Source organism: Morus notabilis, unplaced genomic scaffold (genome assembly GCF_000414095.1).
Source record: "Morus notabilis unplaced genomic scaffold, ASM41409v2 Scaffold1379, whole genome shotgun sequence".
Taxonomy (NCBI): Eukaryota; Viridiplantae; Streptophyta; class Magnoliopsida; order Rosales; family Moraceae; genus Morus; species Morus notabilis.
In genome coordinates, this window is record NW_010360711.1 from 14,082 (window position 1) to 32,379 (window position 18,298).

At 34.1% G+C, this 18,298-nt stretch overlaps 2 protein-coding genes and 1 non-coding gene across 5 annotated transcripts; 1 reads left to right on the forward strand and 2 right to left on the reverse strand.

The window, feature by feature from the left end:
* The first annotated feature begins 1,042 nt into the window (after positions 1 to 1,042).
* Positions 1,043 to 5,328, forward strand: LOC21396532 (monogalactosyldiacylglycerol synthase, chloroplastic). 2 transcript variants are annotated; one of them, XM_024164942.1, is made up of 8 exons: positions 1,043 to 2,167; positions 2,575 to 2,747; positions 3,268 to 3,429; positions 3,509 to 3,650; positions 4,074 to 4,298; positions 4,527 to 4,589; positions 4,678 to 4,748; positions 4,829 to 4,909. In XM_024164942.1, the coding sequence occupies exons 1-7, from the start codon at positions 1,634 to 1,636 to the stop codon at positions 4,702 to 4,704; spliced, it is 1,326 nt and encodes a 441-aa protein (XP_024020710.1). In that variant the 5' UTR covers positions 1,043 to 1,633; the 3' UTR covers positions 4,705 to 4,748; positions 4,829 to 4,909. The 2 variants fall into 2 exon arrangements, with proteins under 2 accessions (XP_024020710.1, XP_024020709.1); XM_024164941.1 differs by having other exon boundaries at positions 1,047 to 2,167; positions 4,674 to 4,748; positions 4,829 to 5,328.
* Positions 5,329 to 5,637: 309 nt separating this feature from the next.
* On the reverse strand, positions 5,638 to 10,086 carry LOC21396533 (delta-aminolevulinic acid dehydratase, chloroplastic). Of its 2 annotated transcripts, none has more exons than XM_010097101.2 (13): positions 9,882 to 10,086; positions 9,380 to 9,719; positions 8,979 to 9,090; positions 8,794 to 8,867; positions 8,463 to 8,531; positions 8,305 to 8,388; positions 8,129 to 8,198; positions 7,856 to 7,911; positions 7,370 to 7,491; positions 6,968 to 7,039; positions 6,687 to 6,768; positions 6,529 to 6,606; positions 5,638 to 6,197 (listed from the first exon to the last, which is right to left on the reverse strand). In XM_010097101.2, the coding sequence occupies exons 2-13, from the start codon at positions 9,686 to 9,688 to the stop codon at positions 6,033 to 6,035; spliced, it is 1,293 nt and encodes a 430-aa protein (XP_010095403.1). In that variant the 5' UTR covers positions 9,689 to 9,719; positions 9,882 to 10,086; the 3' UTR covers positions 5,638 to 6,032. The 2 variants fall into 2 exon arrangements, with proteins under 2 accessions (XP_010095403.1, XP_024020715.1); XM_024164947.1 differs by lacking the exon at positions 9,882 to 10,086 and adding an exon at positions 9,830 to 9,873.
* A 105-nt stretch (positions 10,087 to 10,191) lies between these two features.
* On the reverse strand, positions 10,192 to 10,264 carry TRNAA-AGC. Its single transcript has one exon. It is a non-coding gene; the product is annotated as a tRNA-Ala (tRNA).
* Between the last annotated feature and the right edge of the window lie 8,034 nt (positions 10,265 to 18,298).

The following is an 18,298-nucleotide window of genomic DNA, read 5'->3' on the forward strand; positions in this document are numbered from 1 at the left end:
TTTTTTGGTTGATAAGTAGTCTTGTTAAATCTCTTTCCATTTGAACTCCAACAACAAGTTCACCCCGATAGCACGTAACCGAGTTGACTTTTGTTTTCATTTTATAAAAAAACAACCCAACTTACTTAGGGGTTGTTGTTTTGTATTTCTGACTAACGATAACTTGAGTGATGATATTAAGTTGAGTTTGAATTATAACTTGAGTTGAAATTATAACTTGATTTTTGTGTTTAGATGTACACATTAGTTATAATTTGAATTGATAATCTTTTTGAGTTTGTATTTGGGTGTGTTAAAACTTAAATTTGTATTTAGATAATATTTTAATAAAAACTTAATGGTGATGAAAAATTTTAATATGGTATATGGGTGAGGTTTTATTCGTCTTTTCGTTGTGAATGCATAAGAAAAAAATCATCTCAATCAGAATTAAAACAAAAAAGTTATGACATTTTTAAAAATAGAAAAAATATTGTTTATTAACTTGAGTTCGAGTTTATAAACTTAAGTTAAAAGGGAAACTTAAACTCAAATTTAATAATAAATTTGAGTTTAAACTCAAATTTTATAAAAAAAATATGAATTTAAATAAAATTATAACTTAAATTTAAATTTTTTATGAGTTTTGTAATAAAAGAATAACGCTGTTGAGTTGGAGACTTTGGACTCCATAACCAAATTGACCGCTTTTCTGAATCTCCGTCCACCCGCCGTCCATGTGTTTTTCTCCTAATGCACCGTCCATGATGTGTTCTACCATCCGCGTGTTTAAAACTTATTCTTTTATTAAGGAGTTTTTTTTATTTATTTTTTATTTGAAGTGGAGTTTTCTTATGCATTAGACACTTATAAACTGTTTTTTTTTTTTAACTCGTAAAGAAGTTATCTTCCTAATTTGTAACTATTTTCTTCAAGCTCTATTATTTGTTACCTATTTATGTTACTAGCTGTTATGTCACATTAACACGTGTAAAACTAGCTCAAAAAAAAAAAAGAAAAAAGTTTTCCGGCCAAATAAAAAGATAGTATATAATTCTGAAATTCGTTAAAAAAAACAAAGAGAATGATCACCCTTCGGTTTGACTATTGATGACATGGGAAAGATACACGGCCAAATACATGTCTCAATTTAAGCCGTAAAGATGTCAAATGTGCGATGAAGTCGAAACCTAACCAAACATCCCAAGACCTCATCCAATTAAAGTTGGCTGTTATTTGTCACTCCCAAGGTACAAATTCACAAAACGCATATTGTCCCCAACCCTCAGAATCTTCCTTTTCATTTTTTTTTTTTGGCTCAATTCAATTAATGCGCGTGTCACCCTCTGTACAGTGTATATTATCTCACCAAAACACATAAAAAAAAAAAACTCCACCAAACTCACACAAACAACACACCAAAATCCTTCCTTTGTGGCCACAAACTTATCCCCAAGATTTCCCCTCTCTCTCTGTCTCTCTCTTAGCCAATAGCCATTAATTTCCAAAAACCCCACAAACACTTTGTTCTCTTCTCTTCTCTAAACCCATTTCTTGTTCTTACTTCTTAGGCCATAAAACATCACCATGGAAATCATAGATTAAGTTTGTTTGTTTGTTTGTTTTTTTTCAATTCCACTTTGTAAATTCAGATATGAATAACTCTTCAACCGTGGCTCAAGAGCCTAGTCCCGTCTACGACTTGGTATCCCAATTGGGTCGTTTTGCTTTCACTTCCAGGTTTCGCAATTTCGGCTCTGATGGGCACTCTTCTTTCCTCTCCAATTTCATGTACTGCGACTCATTTTCCGGGAAAAAACTCGAGGCCGGTGCTTCCCTCAGTTTGAGCAGTAAAAGCAGTTCGAATATTAGGAAAATCGTGATTCAGTTCAACAGAGCTATTAGGCTTCACTGCGAGAGGATTCCGATTGGGTTCGCTTCGGTTAGGATTGGTTCTGGGGATAATAGTGGTCCCGGGAATAATAACAATGGCGGTGGGGACAGTAACAATGGACTGAAAGAGCACGGAATCGGTATTTTGGAGGATGATGGCTTGGCCTTGAATGGCGTGGAAGCTGAGAACCCGAAAAAGGTTCTGATTTTGATGAGTGATACTGGTGGCGGTCACCGAGCTTCTGCGGAAGCCATAAAGGCTGCTTTCCATGAAGAATTTGGTTATGAATATCAGGTTAGAAATAACTGTAATGGGTTTTTCTCAATGTGTCATTTCAACTCCTATAAGATTGGAAATTGATAACTTTTGTAGTTGAATATATTGGGTGTAGGATATTTAACATGCCATTTATTTTAAATAATGATGGCTTTAGAAAGGTGTGATATTGGTTTGTGATTGGTAAATCTCTTGTTGTTATACCTTTACAAAGTATTGTTGCATTGAATAAATGTATTATATACGTACAATACAATTGATCCTTAACGAAGGGATTAACCCATACGTGTATGTATACTGGTTTGATTGAGTTATGCAACTATTTGGTTTAGTTCAGGTGAGTTTTAGCTCTAGCGGTGGTCCACAAAACTAATTTACTTTCTTTTCCCTCCTTGGTTTTAAGAGTTAAAAAGTGCATGTAACAGGTTTTTGTTACCGATTTGTGGACGGATCATACGCCTTGGCCATTTAATCAACTTCCCAGAAGCTATAATTTCTTGGTGAAACATGGGCCGCTATGGAAGATGACATATTATGGAACTGCACCTCGAGTTATACATCAGTCCAATTTTGCTGCAACTTCAACGTTCATAGCTCGGTAAGTCTTGCTTTCCTTTACAGTTATGCTTCGTGTCGTTCTTATGAATTGACCGCACATGTGAAAAGATCTCAGCTGGAATTAGATATTGCTTGTTTACTTGCCCCTACTTAAGTTCTATACATCACTATCTTATTTTTTCCACAACTACTTTCACTTTCATTTATTTGCCCGCCTTTTCATATTGGTAATGCTAGGTCTTGTATATGGTCCCAGTAATTGTCTCACCACCTTTCATCTTGAATATGCTTGAAATCGTGAAAGGTCAAAGTTCTTACACAACAGTACGAGGAAAAGAGCAGACTGTTAGTAAAGAAAATCTAAAAGTAGCATAGAAAAAGAGGACATCTATCCAACACTATGCGTGAAAAATGTGTTTGTCAGTCCGGATTCAGTTTAAAAGTGTTGTTTCTCTATTTGGGCCTGAAATAGAAGTATTGTTGAAGATAGCAATTATGATTAAATAATTTCATTTGTTTTTTTCTTTATTTTTTATTTTATTTTATTTTTTTAATCTCAGAGAGGTTGCAAAAGGACTGATGAAGTACCAGCCGGATATTATTATCAGTGTACATCCACTAATGCAACATGTACCACTTCGTATCTTGAGGTCAAAGGGTCTGTTGGAGAAGATCGTGTTTACGACAGTAGTTACTGATCTTAGCACTTGCCATCCTACATGGTCGGTTAAGCTCACAGGTGTATGATAATAACTCCTACATCTTGTCATAGTTTCTGACGTTGTGTATCTCATTGGTCAGGTTTCATAGGCTTGTAACAAGATGCTATTGCCCAACAGCTGAGGTAGCAAGAAGGGCACAGAAAGCTGGACTCAAACCTTCCCAAATCAAGGTTTATGGCCTCCCTGTACGACCTTCATTTGTCAAGCCCGTTAGGCCAAAGGTTGGTTGGTTACCTTCCTAACTGATCAATTGTTCGAGTTTGATTCTTTCTTTTGCTGTAAACTATCCTTCATTGCATTACCTTCAAAGGGAACATAAACATTTTGGATATATTTCCATACACGTGCGTTGCTTTCCGACAAGTACAGTTTCTTCTGCCACATGCCCACATTTACTCGCTTCCAATATCCTGGTGTTTCTAATTCCTTGTAAATAAGATCAGTAACTGAGAGATTTGGATTTATATTTTCCATCTTGTGGAAACCTGATTTGTGGTGCATATTTAACTTGTTTGGTTTGTCACATTGCACGCAATTCTGTAATTTTAGGTGATTGTGGATATTTTAAAATTCCTTCTGTTGCCAACTGTCATTATTTGTCATATTGCATTTCACGTTGCCCGTTGTTCCTTCTTATCCTACAGGTTGAACTAAGGAGGGAACTGGGTATGGATGAGGATCTTCCTGCTGTGTTGCTGATGGGAGGGGGTGAAGGGATGGGCCCTATCGAGGCTACTGCTCGGGCTCTTGGTGAGGCATTGCACGATGACGTTCTTGGGGAGCCAACAGGCCAGGTTCTTGTGATATGCGGTCGCAACAAAAAGCTCGCCAATAAATTGCGTTCAATGAATTGGAAAGTTCCTGTCCAGGTATTGTTGTATCTCCCTCTCAATTATAACATTTTATAATGCTCTGGCTTTTATGTTTTCTAATTGGTGATAGGCAATGCAGTTGCCTAGAACTGGATTGAGATTATTCCATATCATCCTTTCAGTTCTTGGCCGCACATTTTTTTTTTTCACTCGATGTCTTTCCTTATTACATCAGCTACATAGATACACAAACATAGAAGTTGCTGATATCGATCAATATTGTAGGTGAAAGGCTTTGTCACTAAAATGGAGGAATGCATGGGAGCTTGTGACTGCATTATTACCAAGGTAAGTTTCTCATGGCAAATTTTTAACTGTCTTTACTCTTCTATTTAATCATAAGCTGATCTAGCTACAATCACCCCTGTGTAGGCAGGCCCTGGGACTATCGCAGAAGCCATGATAAGAGGGGTGCCTATCATTTTGAATGATTACATTGCGGGGCAGGTAGTTTATTCCCGTTCTACTCTGTTTTTTCCTTAAATCATCTCCTGGTGGCTTTAATGCAAATTTTCATCTTGATACAGGAAGTTGGGAACGTGCCTTATGTGGTTGAAAATGGATGTGGGAAGTTCTCAAAATCTCCAAAGGAAATAGCGAATATAGTTGCTCAATGGTTCGGTCCGAAAGCTGATGAGCTCAAGGCCATGTCACAAAATGCACTAAAGCTGGCAAAGCCTGATGCTGTGTTTAAGATTGTTCATGATCTTCACGAGCTTGTTAGACAAAAAAGCTATATACCCCAGTATTCATGTACACCTTAAACTTTTTGTTTCCCAAAAAGCAATTTTTGCAATGAGCTTCCATGGATAGATAGTCTTGCGTCGTTGAGCAAAATGGAATTTTCTACTATGCCCTTTTCATTCCATTACGATTGTCTTTTAGAATGACGCTTGGTTTTTTTGCCAGCATGGAAGTCTTGTCCATAAGCAGATTCCATCTCGTCTAGAAGCAGGTATCCCCTTGTTGTAACTGTCTTTATTATATAAACAAAGAACAAAAGCCAACGAGAGCTGTTTTTTTCTTGGAACGCACGTTAAGACATTTTTACGCTGTCATGTTTTGTTGGAACAAAATCAGGGCACGAGCAGTACACTTTGGAAATGTGCCCCGTGTTTTTTTGGATTAAGTTTGTATACAACCAATCCTTGCATTTACTTTAAAATTAATGGTAAGGACACAAGTTTTAATCTTTAATTTTTTTATATCAACTTATATAATATGTGAATTGTTATCATTTTGATAATTATTTAAAAGATCGTCTCGTGTCATCCTTTGATAGTTGTTTGTTTAAAAGATTATCTACGTCAATTAATAAAAGGATATAAAGGGTCCTTAACGAACATGCAAATTTCTGGCTTCAATTTGGGGACCCACAAGCATTTTTTTAATCTCGTTGCCTCAGAGGTTGTTACATCTCACAATTAACAGTTGAATTTTCTATTGTAAAAGGGAAAAATAATCAATACAAGCTAGATTCATTACATTTTACATGAGCGAGACGACCAGTCTATGCTTGGTAGCCTGTATCATCCAATACAACAGTATAACACAACTAATCTAGCACATAATGGTGCAACAAACAAAACCCTAACTCAATATTATTATTACAAACCGCGTCACTAAGCCTTTCATTCCGCATTTTATCCCGATTCCACAGTTCTGATACAACACTAATCCATCTTAACATGATCAGTGTTCGAGGCCATCCACACTTAACAAGCTCCATATTCACTTCTCTCCACATAAAGTTTTACCAGCTTGCAGGGCAAAATATGTGAGGATGATGTCTGCGCCTGCTCGTCGAAGGCACATCAATGATTCCATCATAACCTTTTCTTCGTCAATCATTTTAAGAACTCCACCAGCCTTGATCATTGAGTACTCACCTGATACCTGAACTCAGATGTGAAGAGAACTTATATCTCGGGTAAAACGAAGACGTGTAAAGTTCAAAATAAGAAGTGAGGGCCCGTTTAGTTTGCTGATTCGAACTTTTAATTTGAGTTAAAATGCGACTTTATGCAAGAGCTTTTTATTGTAGCAAAAAAGTTAGATGTGACTGTTTCTGAGAGCTTTTTACTGTAACAAAACTCGAATTATAAACTCAAATCGATAAAATGAACGGGGTCTGAGAATATCCGTGTAGTCCACTTAAACGACGGCTTTAGTTACCACTACATAGATGAAAAGGCTATATGAAAGGAGAAAACATTACAAAGATTACCTGATAAGCCGCAATGGGCAAAGGAGAATTATCCCGGAGTAATCTTATGATATCTAAATATGGGAGACCAGGTTTCACCTACATATCCAGTTAGGTAACGTCAGTGAAAAAGTTTTTCCATTAAATAGGCCCAAAGATTAGAAGCAAACAATACCAACCAAGAGAATGTCAGCTCCTTCAGCCTCATCTTCCCGGGTTTCTATTAAAGCTTCTCTGTAATTTGCTGGGTTCATCTGATAACTATGGTTTTGGAAGCCAAAGCAATACACAAATCAGCAGCAGATGATTTTATTTTTTATTTTTTAAACAGAGCAGCAGATGATTTAAATTAAAGAAACTTCCTATGAAATGCAACAACAACAAAATACATACGTCTTTTTGTCACCAAAACGTGGGTTCGAGTCTAACGCCTCTCGAACAACTACAACAAAATGCATACGTCTTTTTGTCACCAAAACGTGGGTTCGAGTCTAACGCCTCTCGAAATGGACCATAGAACGAACTTGCATACCTGTTTGCAGCATAATAGATTACATGTTAAAAACAGTTGGTCAAATGAATCATGTAAATCTACAATCCATCAGAGTATATATATAGAAGGCTTTGAGCTATATACACCCACATCCGGTCTATGACACAGAAACCAAATGAAACCATACGCAGTGAGTCAAGAATCTCCTATTTGTTTTTAAGAGACAAACGATGTTTGTAGAATATACAAGAATGAGTGAAAATGATGCATCAAGAGAGAAAGAGAACAAAAGATTTACTGTGAGACAGAGTGATCTGTAAAAAGTTATAAAAAAAAAAAAAGAAAAAGAACTGTGACAATAAATATTACTTTGCTGTATAGGACATGATAGAAACATGATGAAAGCCTTCAGCATCAAGAGCAGCACGAATTGCTCCTTCACGACCATCCATCATATCACTAGGACTGACAACATCAGCTCCAGCTCGGGCCTATATTTGAAGTAAAACAGAAGCAAACCAAAGTTTGTACGTCATATTTGCCTCAAACCAAGCACATTCAAACAACACCGTAGTAAATGTTGAAACCATCGGCAAAAAAATTTGAGTGGAGTACGAAAAAGTTTATGTTCTAGCTCCACCCTTAAATGGCTGGACTAAAGTTATTCCACATATAAATCAGGAGAACAATGTTTCTGGCCATCCCAAGTTACCCTCGAGGAATTTTAAAAAGTTGCAAAGAAAGATGAAATCCGAATAGCTAATATATGAGATGGCAATTGAATTGAAGGAATAGAAACCTCAAGCTAGTGTAACATAATTCCAACGCATAGACAAAAACTTGCCCCATAATTACCTGGGAAACAGCTTGTTTACATAACTGATGTACTGTCTCATCATTCATTATTACTCCTGCAGTGGATCAAGTTCAAATTTGGATCAACATCTCTGTATCTAAGAAAGTAAACTATTTTAAGAAGAGCATTGGCATGGACAAATTGTAATCTGGAATTTAAAATTACGTTGTAGTTGTTAGAAAATAGGGATAAAGTAGACACAACCAGTTTTTCACCAAATAAACAAACTGAACCATCATAGACAAGAAAATCATAAAGTACATTTGCCTCACCATCTTCCCTAACGATACCATCATGCCCATCAGATGAGTAGGGATCTAAAGCAACATCAGTGTAGATAACCTGATGAAAACAGATCAAACAACTTTAGAAATTTATGTACTTCGGTACATAAGTCACAACAGTTATCTAGAAAACATATTAACCTCAAACACTGGTGTTTACTTACAAGATCAGGGAATTTATCCTTGAGCAACCGTATTGTTCGAGGCACCAAACCATTATCATTGTATGCTTCATCTCCAGTGGGAGACTAAGAAACAAAAACCAAACATACTATGTAATTCTATAAAATATGAGATTTATATACAAAAGGAGAGTAAGAACCTTTAAACCATCTGGAACTTTGGGGAAAAGCACAATGCTATTGACACCATAAGCTCGGGCCTTAGAAACCTGCTCAAACAAGGCGCAAACAGTGATTCTGAATGCATGAATGAAGATTGAAAACCGACAAGTCATATATTGGTAGGTACTCCTATAATAGTATATACTAATAGTATATACTATGTAACATCAACGTGACCGTTTTTGTTTCTTTCTTGGTGCCTTAGTTACTCCATGCGGAGAAAATCTTATAAGTGGATTACATAGAACAACTAATGAGTATAAAAGTCAATTCCTTCGGAAAAATCTGAATAGACAGAATCATTATCACCTCTTCCACAAGTCCATGTCTCCATCCAAGCCTATAACATCCCGGCATAGCTCCAATAGGTGTGTCCTCCTCACCTGCAAGGTTTGAAAAAATAACAGTGGATGACCAAACGACACAAATAGATAAAAAGCTTTCCATATACATAAGCAAAAACATCAAAAGGAATATCAGAATCAATACCAAACCTTCATGAATAAAAAGTGGGTAGACCAAATTGGCAGGTGATAAGGTTGTTTCTTGAAATGCCGCCCTTACTGCAGGCGAACTCCGGTTCCGACGAGGCCGCCGACTTAATGGCTGATACAAACACCAACACCCCATACAAACACAATTGTCAATCCTTAGAAAACTAACAATGAATGTGGACCCAATTATTCAAACTTTTCGTCGTGTAATCTCATGTTCCACTGCCACAACACACATGAGGTGATAAACCACCAAGGACCATACCTATAATTACTCGAATTGAATAAACCAATTAAATTAGCTTCTCGGGAACTCATCCACAAGTAAAATTCAAAGCTAAAACCACTGCTAATTCTCAGTATAACAAGTTGATTAATACAAATTCGGTAATTTGACTCACAAGCGTAGGGACCACAGGAGTTCCAGCAGGTGCCTTAGGCTTAGGCGGCACCGGCGGCGCTTCCGGCACATTCCCGGCGACCACAGCGGCTTCGCACTCAGCATCGCTCAGTCCCAGCTTTTCAAAGGGCTCGTTATGCGATTGGCTCCCCCTCCCCGCCAATCGACGGCCACGATTCGCCTTGATTGAAATCCGAATACGATTAAGGCTCTTCACGTTAATCGACGGCCTGGGACCGACGTAGGTCTGACAATCCAAGCCCATCGTCGCCCCCACATTGCTTGGCGCATTGATTATCGTCGACGCCATGAAAATTCAAGCGAAACAGCACAGGATATTTCTGAAAAAAAAAAAAGTGATTTTTTGCACGACTAGGTAAAGGTGCTGAAAAAGCACGCAGAATATTCCAGAAAAAAGCGGAGATAGAGAGTAAAAAAGAAAAGCAATAACTTTGTTTGTTGTTCGATTTGTCATCTGTTTAGACGTCGGAGAAAAGCCTTACCTTTGGACGGAGGAGCTGTTGCTGCTGGTGTAGAGAGAGAGAGAAAGAGGAGAGAGAGAGATTATCTTATGGGGACGGGGGAAATAGGAGGGAGCCAATCAGGAGAGAGCGATGTCCGCCGAGGAGGACCAAAGGGAAGGATGAAGACGCCTGACAAATGTCCTTGGATCCGGGATTCTCCTGGGCCCCACGGATGAGATCAGATGAGTCCCTCAAGCCCCAACGACATCTCTTTACTGTTACTAAATGTTTGTCGTTTATTGTTCCCTCTTTTCTGAGGGAAAACGTAAAAAGGTCCAAAGAATTGAATTGGAGATGCGGGGTATCGATCCCCGTACCTCTCGCATGCTAAGCGAGCGCTCTACCATCTGAGCTACATCCCCATGCTTGAACAATGTATGGAACTCTTATTATTTAATTGATACTTATAAACTCGAGTCATTGGTTCTGGTTTAGTTAATCGTCACGGAATTTAATGTGTCGTTTATTTTCAGGACCTGTTTCCCTCCATGCATAATGCATACTCTTGTGGTCTGTGGACACCAAAGGGTGGTATCTAACACGTAAATAATTCATTTTAAATAATGAGTTTTAGCAGAAACTATTAAGAAAATCCATTTCAAATATTAAAAAAAAAAAAAGAAACTGATAGATGATCACATGCGCGATACGTGCCATTTTTTTTTTTTTTGTAAACAAATTTAAAGACATTTAGATGGTGATACGTTATTGTCACCAATTCTCAACTTGATTACACTTTGTGCTATAGAAATGGGATTCGTTATATAATTTCATGTCCAAAAATGTTATTAACCTTTTTGTTTTGCATGAGGCAGAATAGGAACCACAATCAGTTTTATTTTATGGGACCAAAATATTTTTAGATGTCTACAACGCTCTGACTAAAATGTTCACTTTTCATATATAAACTATTGAAACCTGACAAACTATATGAAGAACGATAGATAAGGATTTATGAAAAGATCAGCGTAGATCCGGAAAAATAAATAAATAAATAATGAAGATCGTAGTCTTTGTCCTTATTTTATCTTTTTTTGATTGTTTTGACGCGTGATTCTGAAACTCACGGGTTACACAGCGCATAACCTTCTTCATCTACATTTGATATATAGTGACCTCGTTCATTTCACCGATTTGAGTTTATAATTCGAATTTTGTTATAATAAAAAACTCTCAGAAATAGTCACATCTATTTTTTTTTTTTTTTTTTGCTACAGTAAAAAACTCTCGCATAAAGTCACATTTCAACTCGAATCAACGAACTAAATGATGTAGCATGAAGTGAGGGTTGGGATCCAACGTTAGTTGGATCTCGTTTTGTATAATTTTTTTTTTTTAAATGATGTAGCATTAGTGTATTGCGACATAATCTAGTGTAGAAGAGTATTTTTCTTGTTAGTTTTCCTTGACAATTTTTTAGTGAATTGACGATTAATTTTAACGGTTAGATTACTTGGATCCTTCGAATGATCTATTTAAATATAATTGATGATTTCAGGGGCGCAAAGAGATTAATGGAAGATCACCCAACCAGTGCCATTAACCAATCATATTAGGATTTCGATAGTATAAGCTTAATTTGCCTCTGAATGTTACTGCATAAGAAGGTAATATATTTCTCCATTTGTATTCTGATTATTAGCTGCAAAAAGCTATATTAAACACCAATTATTGATTTCCGACATAATGTAATCAGTTCTCCGTTGCTAGGCTCCATCTACGTGAGAAGTGCATGAATTGTATTTATCATTTGTAGTCACGAGGCTTGATAGTTGACATTGTCAACAATTAAACAGCAAATAATTAAACAACTACGTCTATATAATCATAATGTTTTTTTTTTTTTTTTAGCTTCCAAATGCACCTATTAGTCTATTAGTCTATTTATTTATTTATTTTATTAACGTTAAATCTCAGTTTTAACTATCTCCTATAAGAGTTTCTTCAACTATGCTAGTCATTTTATATTTTTAATTAAAATAGTTAATAATTTTTTTTTTTTTAATTTTTCTCCACTCCAATCATTAATTAAATGGTTAGCTAATACACTTCACTATAGCCAAATATTGCTAGCAAAAAGAAGACGTTAGTTATTTTTTTCTGTTATTTTATTCTTTCAAACACTAATAAATGTAAAGGATTCTTTTTCAAACTCACTAAAGTTATTTATATTTTAAGTTCAATAAATATTTAAATATTTTATGTTTAATTAAATTAATAGAGAGTGTAATTAAAGTGTCTCACTTAAAAAATTATCAGTTAAAATAACTTTCTAATTATTTTAAAGGAATTTCTTGGAGATTGTCTATGGGCCACGGAGTCAAAAGCTCCAGAAACAAACTGCCCTATAATTCCGTTGCCACTTGACTAATTAGATATTGACTGGTGCCATTAATTATAATTTCATATTACTACAATTGCGGCCACGATGTAAGAAACTTAGCAAAATAATCAACCGTCTGACATATAGGCCCTGATCCATTAAACTAATTCACTAGTTTAATTTGCATAATTCTATTTTTTTTTTCACTTTTGCCCTCTTTTATTTAAGCCGAGGCCAAAAGTCAAGCACACACTAACAGTCTAATGGCTAGCCAAAGCCTACAATGCAAAAGGCTGCTAGGCATATGTCAAACCGAAACTACCACTCAATTTATCACTAATCATCCCATATTTATACCGGAAATGCGCAAATGCGTGCGCAATTTTTCTTACAAATGGATAGAGTGTAAGTTGAAAGTGCATGTGAAATTATGCGTTGACATTATTAGCGTGAAAATGACTAACCTTGTTTGAATATGTCTGATTTTTATTTTTTTATCAAATTTTTTTAAGTTTTCATGTGTTTAATTCAATATAATATAATGCGTTTTGATAATTCAGAGTTATATTTTACTAACATGATAGTTTTTTATACCTAACGATGCAGAATTTTTCAACTAATGTATCCTAAAATCTTGGTGAAGATCTTTTAAAGCGTTGCCCACTGGTTTGGGTTAACCTTGTTATATAGCTAGATTAGTCTTTCAGGTATAGTCATAGTACTAGAAGTAACAAAATCACTTTTCAATATTCTCATCATCAATCACCTATAGTTGGATTAACCAAAGGAGAGACAATACATATTTACACGCGCGCGTACACACACACACACACACACACACACACACATATATATATATATATATATGAAATAGTTCCTTCGAAAATCAGAGTTCTTTTTATTTTTTTATTTTTTTTCTCTTCTCATTTTCTGGGGGACTCTAATTTTCTGTCTTTTACAATAAAGTTCCCTTGAATCGTGGTCTTAATCAAAGAAAAACATTATGCAAGAGCAGTACCTTACGTCTATGAACTTCGTGATTTTTTTAGCAAAAAAAAAAAAAAAAGAACTTCGTAATTCATCACCTTTTGTGTATATTTATCGTTATCCTATTTTCGTGGCCATTGTTTGACAAAGATCTGTCATATATTTGTGGTCCAATTCAAATAAAGAAGGCCATGCATAGTCTTTTAGCGTATAATGAAAATCGTGAAAGAAATTCTGAGAACCACCAATATATATATATATATATATCTATGTATGTGTGTATATATATATATTCTGTAAAAACATAGTATTAAGAGGAGGGGACAAGTATTTTTGACGAAAGGGGACCATGTACATCATTGAAAAAAAAAAAAAAAAAACCATAGTGGTGCACTAGTTGTGCATGTAATTTGTCAACAATAAAATCTTGCAGGATATCATGCGTAACGTGGTTAAGCATAAAAGAATTGAAGGAGATTTTGATTTGAAGTAAAGCGAGTCGTGGATAACATTCAAGCAAAAGCCTTTTCCACAACAAAATTATAAAATCACGCAAAGGGGGGGTTTCCATCTCATTAAGAACCAAGAACAGTGTGCGCAGTAGTTTTTGTTTTGCTTTTAAGAAAGAGAAGATTATAGGCCAAAATATTCTTAACTTTTCAATTGAAGTTTATAGACACTGAATTTTGATATAACTAAGATCTAGACAATTAGGTAAATATATATTTGGTTTTATATTTGATACAAGATATTAAGGGCCCGTTTAGTTCACTAATTCGAGTTGAGATGTGATTTTGTATGAGAGCTTTTTACTGTAAAAAAAAAAAAAACTAAATGTAACTGTTTCTAAAAGTTTTTTATTATAGCAAAACTCGAATTCTAAACTTAAATCGAAAATGAACGGGCCTAAAAAGGGTACTAATATAACTAGCAATTATAAAAGTTTCGTTTTGGTAGAATATCTTATATCTCCGGCTAAAACGACTGAAGCCTCTCTTAAATAAAACAACTTTCTAATGTTCTGAATTTAATCAAAGTAAGAAAAAACTTCTAAGTTTTATTTTTTATTTTTTATTTTTAGTTCTAAAGCTTTTCCAAGAAGGCCTAAGAGGCGCCGGGTTTTTTACGTGAATAATACTATATTACTGGCATGTTTCAAATTATTATGATATTGTCATCGTGATTGAATTTCCTTTCAAGTCTTAATTCAAATTTCAATGCGAGTGACAACGACAAATATGAAAAAAAAATAGAGAGCGGCATACTGGTTTTGTAAGTTTATGGATAAAAACACAGCATGTCAATTATTTTATAATAAGAGAATTTCAAAATTAACTCTATATGTGTCATTTATATTATCATTTTAGTCCAGAGTTGTTCCTTATTTGCCTCATTGGATGTTGACTCTTCACTATATATTTACCATTTAAATTTAACAAATTCACCACATCAAAATACAATTTTTTTCTTAGTAAAAAAAACAAAAATAAAAATATTTTAATAATTCATAAAACGTCAAAATTTAAATTTAGCATCTATCGAAAAGGGGGAAAAAAAAGTCTAAATGCATGCAGGACATAATTGTCATTATCTTTATCCAAAAGCTAAACCTAATTAGCGGATTTAATGGAGAAAACAAATTCTAATTAGCGGAAAGAAAGATTCTTTCGGCCTTTCAATCTTTTGGAAATTAAATTAACTTACCCAAGGTGATTAAGAATACTGAAAGTGTTATGAATAATAGACGTCTATTTCAGTTAAAGTTATTATGTAATTCAGTCAAAATTATTATTAATGTCAGAATTTTATTGTACAAATAGTAACCCTAAATAATAAATACTATGCAAATAATAACCATGACTTACCAAGGTGATTAAAAATACTGAAAATATTATGAATAGTAGTTGTCTATCATAATTAAAATTATTATACAAATCAGTCAAAATTATTATTCATGTCAGAATCTTATTGTACAAATAATAATCATAAATAGTAAGTATTATATAAATAATAACTGTGAATAATACTAAAAATTTTCTTATAAATAAAACTCTAAAATTCTTCATTTTATATACGTTCATAAGAATAATAAAACTGTCTCTCTAATTTCTTTATCTAAAATTTTTCTTCTTAATTTTATATTTTCTTAGTTTTCGTGACAAAAAGATATATATAACTTGAATTCAAATCCATTCCGTTGACTGATGATAAAATTACATTGGGTCTTGGGAGGAGGCATAGGTGGACCCCATTTAAAGCTGACTGGCTCATGACATATTACAACATTGAGAAAGCAAACTTTTAAGGAGGCCCAGCGAGAGATCTACTGAAATCTTACAAGATTTTTGGATGACCTGATTAAAGAAAGATGATCGAGTCGATCCTGATTTGTAGTGAGAAAAGGGTCCACAATGCTTCCCCTAGTCAAAGCAACTGAATAAATGGAGACTATAGAGGAAATACTTTATTACTTTACAATCATGTGGACGGCACGATCCAATGTGTAAGAGAAAAAAGATGGCAAACAAACACGCTTTGCTTTTTTATATGTACAGAAAATAAAGATTGCATTAAAGCTCCTTAGATTTCAGATGATTTTCCTAGAGGCACATATTTATTGGTTTACTACATGTAGAAACTCGTAGAAGCATTTATAGTATGAGGCTAACGTGCACACAAGCACCGGTATCTAGTCTCATATATATATATATATATAGACATGCATATACATATCAGATAATATCATAATATGTATATAGACATATATATATATATATATATAGACATGCATATACATATCAGATAATATCAAAATAGGTATATTTACATATATATATATATATATATATATAGACATGCATATACATATCAGATAATATCATAATAGGTATATTGACATATATATACGTTTATATATATATAGACATGCATATACATATCAGATAATATCATAATAGGTATATTGACTTATATATACGTTTATATATTTATACCACATACCATACGTGTATAGATAAAAGCAATGATACTTAACATTTTGTAGCAGTTTTTAATTTTTATGTGCGGGTTATTTGGGTTGGTCTCAGATATATTTCCTTTTTTTTTTCTGTCATGATGTCTTCAGTTTCGATTATTGAAAATCCCAATATAAAAGGTCTTATTTAGGCAATAGTTTGTATTGTATTTGACTTGTGATGATTTACCTAAAATTAGACTTACCATTCAAGTAGAATTGAACAAACTATTTTTGATCTGTTGGTAGATTTTTGAGATTTCTTCTATAAACATTGAGAATGAAAGGCGAAACGACGCGCCAATGATCTTAGGAGACGTTTGGTTTATCGATTAGAATCATGAGATTATAACTATTTTTTATTTATGTGTATTTTTTATGAGAGAAAACACTATAACGAACTATAAACCATGATTCAAATCATAGTATGAATCTACTTACTAAACGTCTCCTTATTGTTTCATAAAATAAAATAGTAAAGAAAGGTTCAAATTTTAAAATAGTACTCGTTGCATGGAAGTTTCTATAATATTGTTTTTTTTAATAAGTAAAATTCTATGATTTTTTTAATGTCTTTTTATATATAACATTGTTACTTGCTTATGTAACTTGTAAGTAACTATATCACATGAGTAATTCACCAAAAAAGAAAAAAAAACTATATCACACAAGTAACATGAATAAAATTGAATATACAAAAAAAAACACACACACACACAAGGAAATTGAAACTTTTTGCAACTCATATTTATGCCACTAACAATCTAATTTGTTGAATTGTACTATTGGTACGAATAAAGTTTAAAATATAAATAATATACTAAACTTTAGACGCGCAGGTTGATTCTATATAAAAAGGAAAAAGAAAAAAAGAAAAAGACAGAAAAACAAAAAAGAGAAAAATGGGCAAAAGGGCAAAAAAAAAAAAAAAAAGGAAAGAAAACATTAGATAAAGAAACAGATGGAATCATTATAGATGATAGCGACGTGATCGAGCGGTTCCTGTGAACCCACGTCTGCTCCACTGGTGGTGTCCACTGTCAAGCGTATGACAAGGGCTACACATGGAGCAGCTAACACGTGGCAGACATATGCTGGGACCCACAATACAAGCGTGACAAAAAAATATTGGGGACCCCACTATCTTTATAAAGAAGGAAATTTTTCTGCTTTGGACACCCTCGATGGGAACAGATTCGTAATATTGGAAGATTTTATAGCACAAGAGCAAACGCAGAGGGCCCACCAAAGATTATATTTGCAGGGACCCCACACCAAAGATTTTACCACAAATTACATAATTTTGATTATTGATATTATTATTATTATTATTTTAATTATTTTTTATTATTTCCCCTCTGTCTGTGGGTCCCTCAACCCAAACCTCACCCTCCGATCTTGTTTCGCATGTCTCATTCACTCACGATCATTGCACCAGATTAATTCCATGGTCTCCACTCTGGCACTCTCCACTGCTTAGATCATACACATACATACATACATATATACATATAATATATATATATATATATTTTTTTTTTGTGCCTCACATATATTTGTAATTGTTGTTGTGGTCCTCCTAACTTTCCCTTTTCAGTACTCTAAAATTCTAATAATTATGTTGGCCTTCCGTTAGTCTGCTTGCTCAAAACTGGGTCGATTCTCTGATCTTCACAGTTTAAATTGTAATATTGACTGGGATTTTTCCCCTTTTGATTTTCCCTTTTTTGCCTTTTTATTTTTTGCTTTCCAAAAGCAATCTTGATTTTGTCAAAACTACGTCCATGCTGGGGCATCTCACTTTTTTTTTTTTTTTTTTTTTTAAAAGGGATATTTTGGTAAGATTTTATTGCGTTGTAGTTCAATATATTCTGTCAACAGTAAATAATCTTAGGTTGTTTATCTTACTCCTTAAAGTTTCCTTCTAGCTAGGTACATTCTATATATATAGATATTTTGTCGGTTAATTTTATTTCAGTGGAATAATTGGTTAATTTTATGGACCATAGATAATATAGCTCATTGGAATATTGTTTTTCTAATAATTTTGCTTCACACAAAATGGATAATTCA